This window comes from Alligator sinensis, unplaced genomic scaffold (assembly GCF_000455745.1).
Source record: "Alligator sinensis unplaced genomic scaffold, ASM45574v1 scaffold421_1, whole genome shotgun sequence".
Taxonomy (NCBI): Eukaryota; Metazoa; Chordata; order Crocodylia; family Alligatoridae; genus Alligator; species Alligator sinensis.
The window spans coordinates 1,595,355-1,612,008 of NW_005841871.1; the positions used below are offsets into that span (position 1 = coordinate 1,595,355).

A 16,654-nucleotide genomic window follows, 5' to 3' on the forward strand; every position below is an offset into this window, starting at 1 on the left:
AGGAACTGCCACATCATATGTTCTCTGAATTCTCCTTTTTTCTATCCCACATGGTTTACTTCCCAGAGACAAGCAACAGAGCATTTTCAGCAAAGATCCCTGGTTCTGAAACTTGTTTCCTTTGGTAATCAGTGTGAGCCAGCCACTTACAAGGTGCAGTGCAAGCACCTCCTCAACTGTGCCTTTTTGCAATGAGTGGACTTTGAAAGTCAGTTGGTAGAGGTGCCATAGAAAAATCAGTCTATTAATTCCTCATGGATAAAATTAAGAGTCTGTATTATATATATAGTTTTGAAATAACTCCCAAATACCAGCACAATACAATTTTTATGTAGTATATGCAATAAAGATTACATAATATACAGAGTGGAAAAGAAACAGAGTGGAAAATTGCATTCTGCTTGTCACTGACCAAGACTGATGGCTTTACAACTTCTTGTGATAAGTATAAGATTAACTGGTGTTAATGCTATGTTTCCAAAGAGCTCTCTCTATATAAAATTGTCCTAATGTAGCAGTTCTCTGCATCCAGCATGCTTCTTACAATAATATGCATCAGAGTTTTGAATGATTCAGAAAATGGGATACCACCACATTTGGGAGAAGAGAGACAGAGAGCCAGCACTTCTCTTACAAATCCTACTATTTTCCCAGTCTTGGATCTTACTGAATAGGTAGTTATCAATAATGAAATCTCTACGGGAAACTGTCTCCAGCAGAATCAATTAAGCATGTGGACAACTGTCTGTAAGGCAAGGAGCTTTCAATAACACTTTCAGAGGTTGTCCTTGATTAAACAGAGTGATTGTGGCATTAACAGAACAACAATAGCTACCATTGCATCCTTTTTTTTTGTTTTCAAACAGTTCAAAAGCAAGAAACCCCCTGCAACTGCAAATGGTGTCACAGGAAAAGGGAGAGTTTTAAACAACCAACCAAAGAAATCTGAATTAGTTTCATGTGTGAAACGTACAGCATCTAGTAAGTACATTTCTTTATTATTGTACTTTGTTAATTTAGGGCCTGAACACACGCTATTTACACTAGCGTGATATGTATCAGTCTTTTACAGTGACACAAATGACATTGGGGTCCAGCACAGACATACGTACATCTGTCTCAGGGTAGTGTAAATAACAGGTAATTATTACAATGTCCACTTTATGTTGGGGGTAGGTAATATACTGCCTTGAAGAAGTGGCTACCTCACTTAGCTACAGAAAGAACAGACACTAGTGCAGTGGTGGAGTGTCACAAATTAAACACTGTGCCCTCCCCAAATGCCACTCCAATCCCCTTCTCCTGCCCTATCTGCCACTCTGCTTTCTGCTCCCTGCCTTGTGTTCCCTACCAGATCTGCTGCTGTGCTCTCTACTCTCTACCCTGTGCTTCCTGCCTGATCTGCTGTTCTTCTTACTGCTATCTGCCACTGCACTGTCTATCTCCTCTCCCATCTGCCATGTATCCCACACAGGCTGCCCATACCATGTTGCAGCCATGCCACAAGTTGTCTATCCCTGCACTAGCATAATTTATACCAGTTCAGATTTACCCCTGATTTTTCTTGGTATATTTCTACACCAGCTTCAAGTAAGTTATGGTAGTATAGGCTGTATATTGTATGTCTGCTCCCTTTGTCACTAGTATAAAGGCCAGTTACTCTGGTGTAAACACATTTGTCTAGGTTTTCAGACACTAGGATGCATGACATATCTTTTCATCTAATGAGCAAGTAAAACACCAGCATAGTTCTTCTCTCAGTTTCTTAATAATTTTTAAAAATCAAATCAGACTAAAGACTTCAATGTGATTTGAATTAAACCCGAGCAACCAAGTAGCTCTACTGAAGAACATGTACAAAAATTTTAAATCAAATCGTAGTCCTGCTCTCTGATTATCATTCTGTTAAAATGTGCATTTATAAGCTGAACACAGCTTTGTGCTTGGAGCTGTATAAATACATAAGTGCGTATTATCCCACCCTTGAGGATTTTTAGAACAGAGCAGAATTCTGTTATTTTTTGTATACCTAAATGGTAGTTTTCCAGTCATGTAAGTGCCTTTTTGCCACTTACAAAAAGTTTGAGATTCTATTACCCCTGTAATGTGAAAATATAAGGAAGCAGGCATGTGTGTGCATGTACTGCCCATGTACTGAACTAGCAGGTCTATAACTATTTATGAACAACTACCGTGGAAATACAAGTCACAAAATTGGAGCCAGAAAATAATGCATGTCTAATGAATGTTAGATACAGAGGAGGTTTCCTGCTTCCTGGACAAGTACTGTAATCACTCAGTTACTGGGGCTAAAACATGGCACTGTCCTCTTCATTTTTCTGGGACTTACACTCAGGCATCTGTTTACATAGCCACATGCCTGCCCCGCCAGTGCATCAGCTACGGGGCATGTTCAGTATATGCACATATGCAGCTGGGTAAATGCCATTAGGTACACAAAATGAAATAGAATCCTGCCCATAGCTCATTAGTAGCTTATTGGTGACTGACATACATTTTTGAAGAGGTACTTGGAATCCTATAGAAATACATTTTGAAAGGTAATTTATATTTTGTTCATCATTTATATGGTAAAACTTAATTTATGTAGTGTTAATTATACAGTACCATCCATTCAGAAGTTTCTAAAACCTAAGAGAATATTTAAACAGATTTTGTGGGTCCCTCCAACCAAAAATTGAAATTGGATCGAAAATGAACATTTCCTATTAACACAAAAAATGAATACATCTGGCATCTTCCTCTTTTGTGTGCATGTGTTCTATATGTTTCTAAACACATGTTTGTCCTTCTTTGTGTTCATTTCCTGTTACCTTTTTAAATTGGTGAAAATGGATATGAAGATTTTTGAGTACATGTTTTAAAATACTCAGTAAATAGTTTTTTAAAAGTTAATAGCGAGGCTAGGAAATCAATGTGTAAACAATATTTAACACTAAAATCCAGTTTTCTCAGACTATAGTATTAACATTCATCCCATTGCCCATGCACTTTCTTCTGGAATGCTATGACTTTTTTATTAACTTTGGTGACATCTAATGGTGGCCAAAGAAGTAATAACTTTGTTTTGCCCTGAAATGAGCTATCTAAAAATCTGATCTGGTATTCCCTAAGGAAGAACATATGTAGATACTTGTCAACCAGGGAGATTGTAGAATGTATCACTAGGCAAGGAGGATGTCCCATGGAAACACGTGACCCTGAGGACAGTACAGAGGAGATCTGCCAGCTGAGGAGAAACAGAATTCAAGAATGGGTTTTGCTGCACTGTAGTATAAAGGAAAGAAGTAGTCAGACAAGATGGGGTGGCTGAGAAGGACAGCAACTAGTCCCAAAGTGAGAGGAAGAGGTGATTGAGAAAGCCAAGGACCAGAGGGCCCTGACAGAAGTGACATTTGCCACACGATTGCCCCCTTGAAAGTGCTTTACAGCTGTGCCCTGATAGAAGTTCATAGCTGCTTCTGTGAAGCGCCATGAGTTAGAGCAGAGAGCTGCACATCTATCAGTGCCCAGAGTCTGATGAGGGACAAGGAAGATATATAGGAGTTTTTGAGAGAGAACAGTTGACAGTATTATTTACTGGCAAAGAAAACAAGAAGAGGCAGGTTTATATTCAGGTGAATCAATCCATCACCAAGGTGGATCCACAGTACAGAAGGGTGTGGTCTCTGCCAGGAACAATAATATGAAATGCGTTCTGGAGGCTGAAAAGTATTCAGTTAGGAACAGGAAAGAATCCAGGTTTGTTTTCCTTCATGTTGGGACAAATGACCTTTCCAGGTTCCTACTGCAATGGAAGGATGCCAAGCTAAGGAAAACAACTGGAACTTCAGGTGATCTCAGGAAATGTCTTTTGGTTCATGGGGAGGAAGATGAAGGCATGACAAGAGAAAGAAAGATCAACACTTGGCTCAAAGATCAGTGTTGAGAGAGGTTTTTGGATGTTTGACCGCTGGGAAGTACTCATATAAAGAGAATTTTTTGTAACAGTTAAGTACCTTGGATGCTGATTTTTCTGCGACTGAAGCTTGTATAGATGATAGATAGAATTTGAAACTAAGATATGCAGAAAAATGTTGCATAGACTTATGGTATGTGCCAAGTTTTAGGTCAGTGCACAGCAAGGAGAAAGAAAGTATAAGTCATAAATAGCTGTCAGGTAGGAAAGCTGGCATGGCCAGTAAGAAATAACTGGAATGTTTGTATGCTAATGCAAGGAGCTGGAGCACCAAAAGGAAAGAGAACTACTGGTGTAGGATGTGTGAAATAAGTTATTATAGGGATAAGGTACAAGGATGGAATGATGTCATGACTAGAACATGACTTAAAGGGCAATTCTTCAAGAAAGATAAAAAATGTAGGCATTGGTGTAGCCGTGCATGTTAATAAATGTAAAGACATTAGAATGCATAGTATGAATAAAACAGAATCTCTTAGGGTTAAAATCACTTTAGGGAAGGCAAGTAAAAGAGATTTCACAAAGGTAATGATGGGAGCCTGCAATCGTCTCTAGATTTAGAGATCTTTATATAGATAGAGATTTCTGCAATGTCATTAAAAAGAAAAATACTACTGGAATTGTGTTGTCATGGAAATCTTCAGCTTTCCAGATATAGCATGGAAAACAAATTCTGATTATAAAAATTAGGGCCATATATTTCTGGATACGATAGCTGACAGATTTTTTCACCAAACAGTCACTGAATTAACAAGATGCAATGCTATTTTAGATTTGGTTTTGGTAAATAGTAATAGGGTTATATAAGATCAGGTCATCAGAGCAGATGATGATGATGATGAGGTGGTTTGTTGTAAGTTAAATGATGAGTTGTCAAGGGCTGGGTCGGCACCCCACTTCCCACCCTCCCAACACCTCACCAAAACTCCCTATGGGAGATGGGGCTGTGTCTGGGTGGGTGGAAGCAGTGTTTGGGAGCAGGATGGATGGGTAAGGCCAGGATATGTGGCGGGGTCATGAGACAGTGACAATGCAGGGCCCACTGCCCACACACCCCTGTAATGGGCACAGGTTTTGTGGGGAGGGGCATGCAGGAAACAGATCACAGCTCTGCCCTGGGCTCCGGGCCCTGGCCCTGCACTGCCACTGCCCCAGGATCCCAATCCCGGAGGCAGCTCCCCACCCACGGAGCCACACACCCTGCCCATGCAGCTCCATTGAGCAACTTCATTGAGACCTCAGGATCTCAGGGCAGAGACAGTGTGGGGCTGGGGCAGAGCCCCAGTTCTGCAGGCAGGGATGTGTGGGGCTGGGACCCAGAGCAGAGCCACAATCTGTTTTCTACACGCCCCTGCGTGTGGGAGGAGGTGTGTAATGTGTGTGTGGGGGGGTACATGCATGTGGTGGAGGGGGCAGGGGCTGCCTGGGTGCTAGGTTCTGGGAGCCGGCTGGGGTGAGGGGAGGCAGGAGGGGGCAGGGAGCACATGCAGTGCCCCACATGGGATGGGACTGAGCACCACCCGCTCCCTACTGGGGCAGCCAGTGTTGTGCTTCCACCTGCTCTTGCTGGCCCCATTCCCAGCCAGCACACGCAACCCAGCAGAGTGGGTGGAAGTCATCCTGGAGCTGGAGCCCTGCATGCTGAGGCAGGAGCCACCCAGCTAAAGCTGCCTCCCTGCCTGGAGTGGTGCAGCAGGAGCAGGAGGAAGAGCCACCGCTTAAGGCAAAGGGAATACCTAGGCAGCTGCAGCTGTACTGGGAGCAGCCCTGCTGGGAGCTGTGCATGCTAGCCAGGAACGGGTCGGTGGGCACGGGAGGAGAACAGTGCTAGCTGCCCTGGGTGGGGCTCAGTCCCACGCAGATTGCTGTGAGGGCAGCTGCAGGCTAGATCCAAGCAGTTGGTGGGCCAGATCCAGTCCACAGGCCATATTTTGCCCACCCATGAACTAAGGGAATCAGTTTGTGAAGTGAACTGGAGTATATAGCTCAAAGATGTTCAGGAATATGCCAGCTTGAATATTCTTTACATTCAAGGTTCCAGAGTACTTTTACCTGTAGTAATTTGTATACCATGCTAGAGGAAGGAACTTGTATGGATGGGCTCCAGACTTTATTTATAAAGGCTCTTGGAGGAGCCATCACTGGAAAAATAAGAAAATAAAAAGAAATGGGGAAAGAAAAGATTGCTGAGTGGAGAATACTGTATCTGAGAGGTCCGGGAATTGAGACCTGCCAGAAGACAAGCTGAGTTAGACCATGAAAAGGAAATTAAACAGAAAAGGTTGTTCAGGTATTTAAATAAAAGAGAATTTGGAAAGAAGTGGGAGTGCTGTGCAGTGAGGATGAAGCAGAGATATTGATGTCATCCAAAAGCTCACTAAATAATTTGCATGTTTTCAACAAGGATGGCGATGTACAAAAAAGGGGACAGGGGCATACAATTGATTTGGGTGACTATACACCTGTTAGAAAAAAGGCTTATTAGAACAAATTTTGGAGAAAAGAATAAAAGACATAGAGACTAATGGGAAATGGGATAACATTTATCATATATGTTTCAAAGGTAGATGGTGCCAGACAAGCTTGGTATCTTTGAGAAGATATCTATTTTCCTAGAAAAGGAAATACAGTAGATCTAACCTATGTGAATGTCAGTAAGCTATCTGATACAATGCCCTTTGGTAAATTAGTAGGGAGACCGGAGTAGATGGGGACAATTACAAGAACTGGAAGGTGGGCTAGAGCCTGGTGATGACCATGGATAGTGCTAAAACAATACTGGACGAGAGGAAAGTTCCTAATGGATTTCCCAACTGATCCTTGATGAATTCTATCTTAGTTTATGTTTATATTAATGACTTTGGTGTGAAAAGCAGAAGAGCACTAATTAAATTACTGATGACACATAGTTGTGAGACATTGTTAATACTGAGGAGGATTGTAATAGCATACAACACTGTGGGCATGGTTTTGGAGCTGCAGGTTAGAACTACGTGGCTTAGATCCAGCCACTGCTTTTCTCTGCTTGTCCCTGACCCCCAGCTGTGAATGGGTGAACTCTCTCCCAATCCCTGCCACTGACATGCTGCCAAAGTCCGCTGGCTCTGCAGGCTATGTATTTCTGACTCTTAGCGTGCAACAATAATTGGATGACCATGAGGGCTGAAATAATCAAAATGGGATGTTCTCCTGATATAGGAAACACTGGACTAAAAAAGGCCTCATGAATCACTGAATCCAATCCCCTGCTGTCAGGACAAGAACATTATAAATCCTTTCCCATAAATATATCAAATTCAGCTTAAAAACTAGTCAGGTTTCTGCCTCCACTACTCTGGCTAGAAGGCCATTCTGGAACCTCATTCCTTATTCTGATTAGCTACGTTCTTCAAACTTCCAGTCTATATGTATTTATGAGATGATGATAAAGTCTAAGGTCTTCCACTTTAGATAAGAATTCCTGCAATAAGTGGAAGACTCACCAGCTGGAAAACACCAGAGAGAAAAAATATGTGGGCAATCCAAAGATAACTCTGAGTGCTTACAATAATGTAGGCATAAGGCAAATATACACCTAGGCTGTATCAAGTAAGGTATTTCCACTAAAGTGAGACATAGTAAAGGTTAGATCTCTTCTGGAATAATGTGTCCAGTTCTGGTCATACATACTCAGAAAGGCAAATTGAAACTGGAACAGGTTCAGAGAAATGGCGAAGTGCTCTTCTGAGAGGAAACTAAAACAAGTTTGATTCATTTCGTCTAGCAAAACAGAGTCTAAGAGTGGATATCTTTGCTCCATAAATACATCAGAAAAGTAAACACTAGGGAGGGGAAAGAGCTATTTCAGCTAAAGAACAGTTTACCAAGTCCTTTAAATTCAGCAGTTTTAGTTTGAAGTTTCTGTTAATACCTTTTTCGTTCCACAGTCTATTGTAGCCCAAGGACCACAACCTGGTTAGGACCTATTAAGTGCTACTGCGGTATACATGCTAATTGATATGACAATATGAAACTATTGGGATTTTGTAGACATTTAATTGTATCCTATTAAAATTAACAACAATTGCAATTTAATTAAGTCTGCTTGCCTACTCTAAATTTGAATGGCTACAAAATACTTTGACAGTTTGTCAAAGCCCAAAAGGTTTGTTGAGCCCAGAAGGTGTTTGCATGTCTAACCCATGTTTCTCAATGAAGGGAATCCTACAGAGGATCTAGGATCTTAAAACAAATTTTCTGGACTAGGTGAGAGAGAGAGGACACATCCCATTTAATCTGATTTTCCCATACTTCACTTTCAGAAAAGAAAAGGCACATGCCCAGAAACATCAACCCTTCCATTGGGACATGGAGTATTGGCATCAACGGGAAATTGTCCTTTTTCCAACTTCACCATTCAGTTAAAAAAACAAGTCTGCTTTTAAGGGTTTTTTTTCAGTCCGGTGTAAACTGATGGAACGCAGACATGCTTATCAGAACCTGTTCTGTACGCTATACAGCCTGGAATCCTTAGAGTTTCTTGTAAAGTGTCTGGTATTTTCATTTCCGTCTCTTCCAGGTGTATCTAGAGAACAAATCTGTCTTGGATTATTTCAGCAACTGTGCTGAAGCAGGAAATATTGGAAACGCCAGTGAAAAGAAAAAAATTTACTCTTATTTTCAAACTTTAAAGTTTTATGGATTGGTTGAAGAGATGGGTAGAGAGTTGATTTATTACTTACTTTTTCTAAAGCAGTTAAGATATTAAGCAAACTGAACTCTTGGAGGAAGATCAAAGACATGCACACATTGTAATCAAAGATGGGTGAGAGTCACAAAGTTGAGAACAAGAAATTCGGGGATGGGGGTTTTATCTGAAAAATTTGTTTGGCATTCTTTGAAGTAGCATACTTTGAATCCGGAGCCATGCAGAGGGCAATTTATCACATAAAATAAGCAGTTACATTTTAATATTTTGTGTAGATGCTGATCAATACAAATATGGCAAGAACCGGGTGGAAGCAGATGCAAAGAGGTTACAAAGTAAGGAGGAGGAGTTATTAAAGAGGAAAGAAGCTCTGCGGAATAGGTTGGCCCAACTCCGAAAAGAAAGGAAAGACTTACGAGCTGCCATTGAAGTCAATGCTGGTAGGAGGTTCTTTCTTGCTCTAGGCTCATGCACTCTGCAAATGCTGGTTAAGTGAACTAAATTATTTCCTTCTACTGAGCACGTTTAAAAAGTCAAAACTGTTTGCTATATTTTGATGGTTAATTTTGAATGCAAAAATATATGAAGTAGAATGTAACTGAAATGAGAATATCTTTGTGCTATTTGTCCAATCAATGCAAAACATACTAATCCAGTGCCAGAAATGGTAGTAGAGCCAGTGTAAATACACTGTTGTTATCATTGGCTGCTTGCACTTTTTTAAAACCCACAGATCTATTGAAAAATAACTTTGCAGTTGCCACAGGAAAACCTCCGTCCATCCCCCCACACCCTCATCCAAAAGGCACTAAGTATTTTATTTGACTGAGGCTGAAATCTTCCATATTGAGTAGCATTTGGGGAAGCCAGTAATTTTAGTTTTTGTTCCCTCTTTTGAAATGAAAATGAGCACTATTTACAGCTGAGTCTGTCCGTTTTGGCCGGCTGTTGGAATAACACCAACTCTGTGAATGGCAGGCAGGAAAACCCAAGTGATTCTTGAAGATAAGTTAAAGAAGTTGGAAGAGGAATGTAAGCTGAAGGAGAGTGAACGTGTCAATTTGGAGTTAGAACTGACTGAGGTGAAAGAGAGCTTGAAGAAAGCCTTGGCTGGAGGCATTACACTAGGATTGGCCATTGAGCCCAAATCAGGAACCTCAAGCCCACAGGTAAGTTCACGGAAGAACTATTTCAGCATGAGATGTTTTGTGCTCTCAACTCTCATGAAACAAGAAGTGGAGGTGCAAAACATCTTGCAAAGCCAGATCTCTGCTGTAAAACAAATTATGAAATTAAAGCACCCAAAGTGGTTTCTTATTTATTACTGGTTCTTGCCCACATCTACTGTCCTCTTCTACAGTGAAATTGAGTTGATACATATGGAATGATAAGCAACATATGATGATAATGATGCCCCATTTCACCTCAGAGCTATGTGAACATTTAACCCAGACTCAGTTCCTGAACCACCAAAATTGAATAGCCCATCAATTTTGCAAGGGTTAATATGGACAAACTTATTGATTCAGCTTCATGAATCACCCAGTCACTAGTGCTGTTAAGTCATTGAGAGGAAACTGAAGCAGCTGTCATTCAGGAAGTAACTTTTACCATCATGATGAGGGCTTCATTTTTAGAAAAGGCTGTCAGTGTAATTTTCTTAGCTTTAAAACTGTTCTTGTCATTTTTCTGCAGTCCTATACTTTGGTAAATACTGAGGGTTTTTTATATGAATATTTTAAAGAAACTTCACCTAAGTTATTTTCAATCTTTCAGTCTCCAATATTCAAGCACCGAACTATGGAAAACTCCCCTATCTCCAGTTGTGATACAAGTGATACTGAATGCTCAGTACCTGTGAATAGTGCAGCAGCTCTGAAGAGACCTTCCTCATCAAGTAATTCTCCTTGTCGAGGCCATGTACTTAGAAAAGCAAAGGTGAGAAGACCTGTGCCTGGCTTTCTTCCTCTGTCCTTGTCTTTCATCACATGTTTCTCATCGCCTTCATTCTTTGAGGTTCCTACTCCTTGAATTTCCCAGGGTGAAATTAGTTTACACGAAGGGCTGGCCCAAAGTCTAAATTTTATTAATTATGATTTAAGTTTTTTATGATCTTGAGCTTGTCTCCTGCACAGGAGTGAATATTGGGAACTAGATTACAGAAGGATAGAAATATTAAGAATTGATTTGACTCTTTTCTCTGCATTCTGCACAGATTTCCTATACAAGGTAAATGTCAATAATGCAGATTGCCCTTCTTATTCACACTCAGTAACATTAATAAGTTTAGCACTGAGAAGGCATTTTTTTTTTTTACTCTTTCTATACAATTAATGTAAAATCAGATTGATGCGATTTGTTCTAATACCTGGCAAAATATCTGCCTAATGCTTTACATTCCTATGCTAGTGCTGTAACTTTTAGTGCTGTTTGTGCTTTATGTTAAAGAGATTGTGCCTGACAGTTCTTGGGGCATTACTGCACTGGCTAGCAATGTATTACTACTGCTGAGCAACTGATACAGCACGTAAATAGGAATAGTAGTTGTGGCATCAGGCCCCAAGGGCATTTTTATACATACTCCAGAGACTGGGGGGATTCTTTAGGCTCTGAGAGTTGCTCTGATTAAAGCACAACAGCATCTCGTGTATCACTGTCCCTGTGCTTCAGAATGGCTGTGGAGGTGCTTGAACTAAAGCTCATTTAAGCTTTAGTTCAAGTGCCACCACTGCCATTTTGAAACATGAGGACACTGATGCACAAGTTGCAGAGGCTGGCTGGAGCGCAGTAATTACCACACTTTAGCAGACTTGATGAATCGAGTCTGCTCTGATGCACTGTAATTACAGTGCCTCACAGCACCTCTACAGGCACCCCAAGATCTCCGGTTATTTTGGTCAGTTCGTTGCTAATTGCAATGATAAACAATAATTTCACTCGTCTGCTTTTTATAGGGCACTGCTTGATTTAATTTAAAACAACAGTACTTGTGTTGCGGAAAATGCTTTAAGATTTCATCATTACTAATAGAGCAAATACTTTTTTTTATCTGGTATGTACATTTGCAGTGAGGATGCAGTAAAATTCACAAATGCTTTTAGGAAAGCATTAGTAAGGGACTGCCTTCCAGGAGTTAGAGCATAGAGCTGAGAGACTAAAAAAACGGGGCTGTAGTTCCACCTTTGCTATGCTGTTAACATGATATAAGATAAACCAGCAATGCATTTTGTGCTTCAGTTTTCCCCTTTTAAAAAGCACAAGGACAAGGCAAGTGCAAGTTTTTTGCAATCTAAAAGACTTGGTTAGAGTAGCAGAATCTGTTCTGTTAATTGTCGATGAAAGGTTTAAGCAGATTCTTACTACTGGTTAATCAGATTCTCATCCTAAAAAAACCTGGCTGTAAGAACAGGCCATTAAAAAAGCTGCAGAACTACGATACATAGTTCCTCTCAGTGGAAAAGGATCCGGATAATGAATACAGCTTTAAGAACTGCTTCCGCCTCTTCATAAAACCTCACACACCAAATACTAACAGAGACATTTACCTCTATGAGTGTAGCTGCACTGGCCCATCTACAACTGGACAGCCCAATTCTGCCCTCAACCATGCACCTGCAATGGACGCTGCTTTCAATGGGAATTGCATAAGGGTGGAATTTGGCTCTTAATGTTTTGGCCATATGTAATTATGAATAAGCTTAAGTCATTTGGCAGTAGTTGATGCGGCTAAGTTGTGGGAGTTGCCCGTGAGTATTCAAAGTGTGGAATTTGGCTCAGCATATGTAACCTCCATCGTAGTGTGGGGGAGTGAGTCTGATTTCATATCAGTACTAGCATGCCATTCCTTAATATTTGGCAAATCTCACAATGTTACAGGGTGTTTACTTACAGTCAAACTTGGTTTTTTTTATCTGATACTTTCCATCATTTTTCTTCTGAAAATGCTTCATGGTTACTCTTTGGGCACTTGTCTCTGTCCTATACTCAACTCTCAGTGCTAGCAGCCTTTTTTTCTAAAGCTTTTCTTAATGAAGTGCTAGATTACATAGTGGGACTTTGGGGCTCTAGTTGAGGTAACTTCTCTCTGAATTCTTTTGTTAGAAACATCTTGCAGAATAGTAGAATATATTAGAATAGAGTTTCCTCAACCTCCTGCACCCAAATCTTAAAGGATATAGGGATTTAAGGGGGATTAGAAAATGTTTAGAGAAATATTTGCCTAGGATGGTGTAGACAGGGAGGATCCTGCCTTGAGCAAGGGTTTGAGTGAGATGACCTACTGAGGTCATCCAGCCCTACTTTTCTACAATTCTTTAATGGTGGTAGACATGGAGGAAGGTGGATTGGTTTAAATTATGGGTTTTCAACTTGTTTTGTATTTGTATTTTTAATTTATTTTCCTGAAAAAGTTGATTCTCAGTGGCTAGTTAGTGGTTATTAAAATATACTGATAAATATAATAGTTATAATAAATTTGTTAATTCTGTTTGCTAAACAGGAGATGCATTATGTCTGCATGCATATTCTGAATTCAGAATATAAATTTATTTCCTTTTTTTATTCTGTTTGAAAGTGGTGAATCATGTGCTTCTATGTAGTTATTAATTTCTTACTCATGTTTTCATGTCAAGCTCTTTTTAGAGAATAATTGGAATTGCATCAACATCAACATGTGCAAAAACCAACATTTCATTCTTCTTATTAGTTAAATAAAAGTATCTTAAATGTGAATAATGAAAACTGCATATGGAAAAAATTGATTTAGCATTGAACAAGCTCTAGTTCCAGGCAATAAGCCATTGACTTCCATTCTGGTTCCAGGATTTGGCGTTCTTTAAAGCTTTGGCAGCAAATGTACTGTTGTTTATATTTAAAGTATATTACTTTAAATGTTGCTTATGTGCATATATTATAATATGTTTAGGCTATAGGTTATTCATAATTTTGCATTTAATTTTAAAATTAAGAAATTGGATTTGTTTTTATATTATATTTTCAATTAAGCAATTTATATCTATCCTTTGGAGCTAATGATGTTCATACAGCCTTATGGGACACCAACTATAGGCCCCTGGGTTCCTATGCTATAGCTGACATATGACACAGGAGTGATGCAGCTATTGGTTCAGATCTACATCATCACCACAAGCACTTCTGCTTACATGCTGACATGCCCAAAAATTAGGTACCTTGCCCCAGGAGGTCAGTTCAGATTGAAAGTTTAAGCACTTAGGATCCTACTACAGTCAATGGAGAGAATTAGCCACTTCCATAAGGCAGTCTAGTAAGGAGGGGCCTACAGTGAGCCATTTGGCACCTACAGTGAACTACACTCCTCAGAGCTCAGGCACCTTATTCCATGGGTTTTCAACCTTCTGGCGGCGGCGGCTGGATGTGGGGGGGGGCCCTTGCATGCCACCGCTGCACCCCACTTTCCCGTGGCTAGTCACAAGTGCGGCTCCATGGGCCTTGCAACTGGCCAATCGCGTGCCGCCCATCAGCAGCCCGTGGAGCCGCATCTACAACTGGCCATGAGAAAGCAGCACATGGTGGCAGTGCAAGGTGGTGGTTGTGACCGTGTTCAAGCTACCCTCCCCCCACCCCCGCTTCCAGCTTGCCAAGCAGCGCCTGTGCGACCTGCAGAGGGGCACTGCTGCTCTTGCCCCTGCCCCCCCCCCCCCTACCCCCTAGGACCTTTCCAAGTATCCCTAGGGGTGCACATACCCCCGGTTGACAACCCCTGTCTTAGTCCATTAGGCAACTCCATCATCCCAGGATTCAGAGTGCCCGCCTCAGACTGCCTAACTCTGAGAGCCGCATTCCATCAGTGCAGAGCGCAACACCTCTTCTGTAGCTGCGGTAGTGGGGGCACCTCTTGCACATTGCCTAGTGGTTAAAGTCTTTACCCAAAAATTGATTCTAGGCTTATTTTAGTCTGAGGCAACTTAAACCTCTTATTTCCCAGGAGACTATTGTAACCACCAAACTATAGGCTTGTCTAGAACCCTCTCCACCGCTGAAACTGGCTACTGAGCACCAAGAGTGCAAGATTCTTGAATCAGAAGGAAACAAGACGAGGAAGACTAACCCTGGAGCCCTTTGATGAGGCAGTGTAGATGGAAACTTTCTGGTCCCTGCTGGCAGGGTTGCTTTTATTTTTTAACCAAGGACTCTGTAATGTAAAATGTACAAGCAGTCAGTTGTTTTCCTTCTAGCTCTACAAATTATGCCTGCTTAGTATCTCTGCACAGAGATTGGGGTGAGAAAAAGGAAAAAGTCTTACCCTCAGCACCTGGCTGCAGAACAATGTGCGATTGCTCCATTGAGACTAAAGACTAAAGAAGCTCTATGGCTTCAACATGTCCTGGCTAAAGGGGCTGGTTTAGTAAATTTGTCCAGCCTCAGCCCATCCCTGCCTCCCCTCTTCTGTTCCTGTGTACTGATAGTTCAAGAGCACAGCAGACCACGTTCCTGCACTTCATGATGCACACTCTCCAGGAATGTAACTATACATGTACATCACAACTGCATAATTTCTTCTGCCAGAGTTGTAGGCTGGAAATACCCCTGAGAGGATCAGTTGTTCTCCCTTTCAAGTCAATAGCCAAACTTCCAATAAAGGTCCAGTAGAGGAATTGTGTTCAGAAAGGTATTGAAGTGGCAGAAGCAGCAGTAATGGAGCCTGAGCTAAGACTGAGTATGTAGAAAACAAATATGAACAGTGACATGATGAGCATCAAATTCAGGAATCCTTGTTCCTTACCTCAGATTCAATGCCTTAGCTATTAAGCCTTGCTGGGTGCTTTACTGCAGAATAGACTAAGTAGCTCCATAGTAAAATGTCACTGTCTACGTGTGTGTCGGGATTGGGAGCCCTTCAAGAAATGGTGTACACTTGAGGGGTCCTTCACCCCACACAGGGTTAATTAGAAAGTCCTTACCTACCATCTCATATTTGTAGCCAGCCTTCCTATTATTTGTATAAGGCTGAACATGCAGCATTGTTTAATTAATCCTTTGTCATTTGACCCTTCTGTATTTTTGCTAACTAGATATGCCTTGCAGATTTGCAGTTAGTAAAGAAAAGGCTTCAAGGCGCTTTAGCCCAAAGAAAATGTCAATATGCAGCTACTCTGTAGTACAAATTACGTATGGTATAGAAGGGGGCACATTTCCTCTGTTTATTTGTGCTTTTCCAAATTGTAAAACAAATTCAGTGCCTCAGAGATTCCATTACTTGTGAGTAGAGGCCCCTTGAAGTCAAGTTTAATTGGCTTGGGATCAGACCCGTAGCTAGATCTAACTGAATCTCTGGACATTATGGTTTCTGTAACATTTCCCTATGTTTTTTTCTGCCCTCCAGGAATGGGAGATGAAAAATGGAACCTAAACACAGCAAGAACATTTTCTTTGTATAAAGGGCTTATGTAGTATGGACCAAGACGTAGGCTTCGAAAGACTCATCTATGGAGTGGTGTCAAGTCATACAGCATAAGAGGTTCTATAATTCTAATAAGTTAAAGGTAGCTTGGCCCTCATTTGTCTGTACTCTCTACTGTATTACTGTGTAACTAAGTGTGCCCCTTTTTATTACCTGTAACTTTTTCCCCAACTTTATTTGTAAAAATCTTAGTAATGTAAAAGGAGCATATAGTTGCAATTGAGATTTACATTGCTGAAATGGATTAAACCAACATTTGCATTGCATTAGAAATCCAGAAAGGAAATGAAAATTGGTGGGTGTTTTCATTTCCTTTCTGGATTTCTAATGCATGGTGGGTGTTTTCAAGCCTTGTGTGAAATCAGTTCAATTTAGATGTGATGTACTGTTAAGGCTTATTTTGACTTTCAGAATTCCACCATAAAAGTTGTTGGGAGAGGACTTTTCACAAGCTTCCTTATTAGGATTCACTCAGCTATTACCTGTTTACATGGCTAGACACTGAAGATATACAGTATAGCCATAGAAGTGATACGATTTGCTCAAG

The 16,654-nt window shown here is 40.8% G+C and overlaps 1 protein-coding gene across 1 annotated transcript in view; it reads left to right on the forward strand.

The window, feature by feature from the left end:
• The window catches only part of AFAP1 (actin filament associated protein 1), a 165,302-nt gene extending 148,893 nt beyond the window's left edge, over positions 1 to 16,409 (forward strand). The window contains exons 15-19 of the mRNA XM_014527232.2: positions 867 to 981; positions 8,942 to 9,106; positions 9,645 to 9,835; positions 10,443 to 10,604; positions 16,030 to 16,409. Of these exons, the coding sequence (XP_014382718.1) occupies positions 867 to 981; positions 8,942 to 9,106; positions 9,645 to 9,835; positions 10,443 to 10,604; positions 16,030 to 16,056 (660 nt within the window). The 3' untranslated portion in view covers positions 16,057 to 16,409. The remainder of the gene's footprint in view (positions 1 to 866; positions 982 to 8,941; positions 9,107 to 9,644; positions 9,836 to 10,442; positions 10,605 to 16,029) is intronic.
• The last annotated feature ends 245 nt before the right edge of the window (positions 16,410 to 16,654 follow it).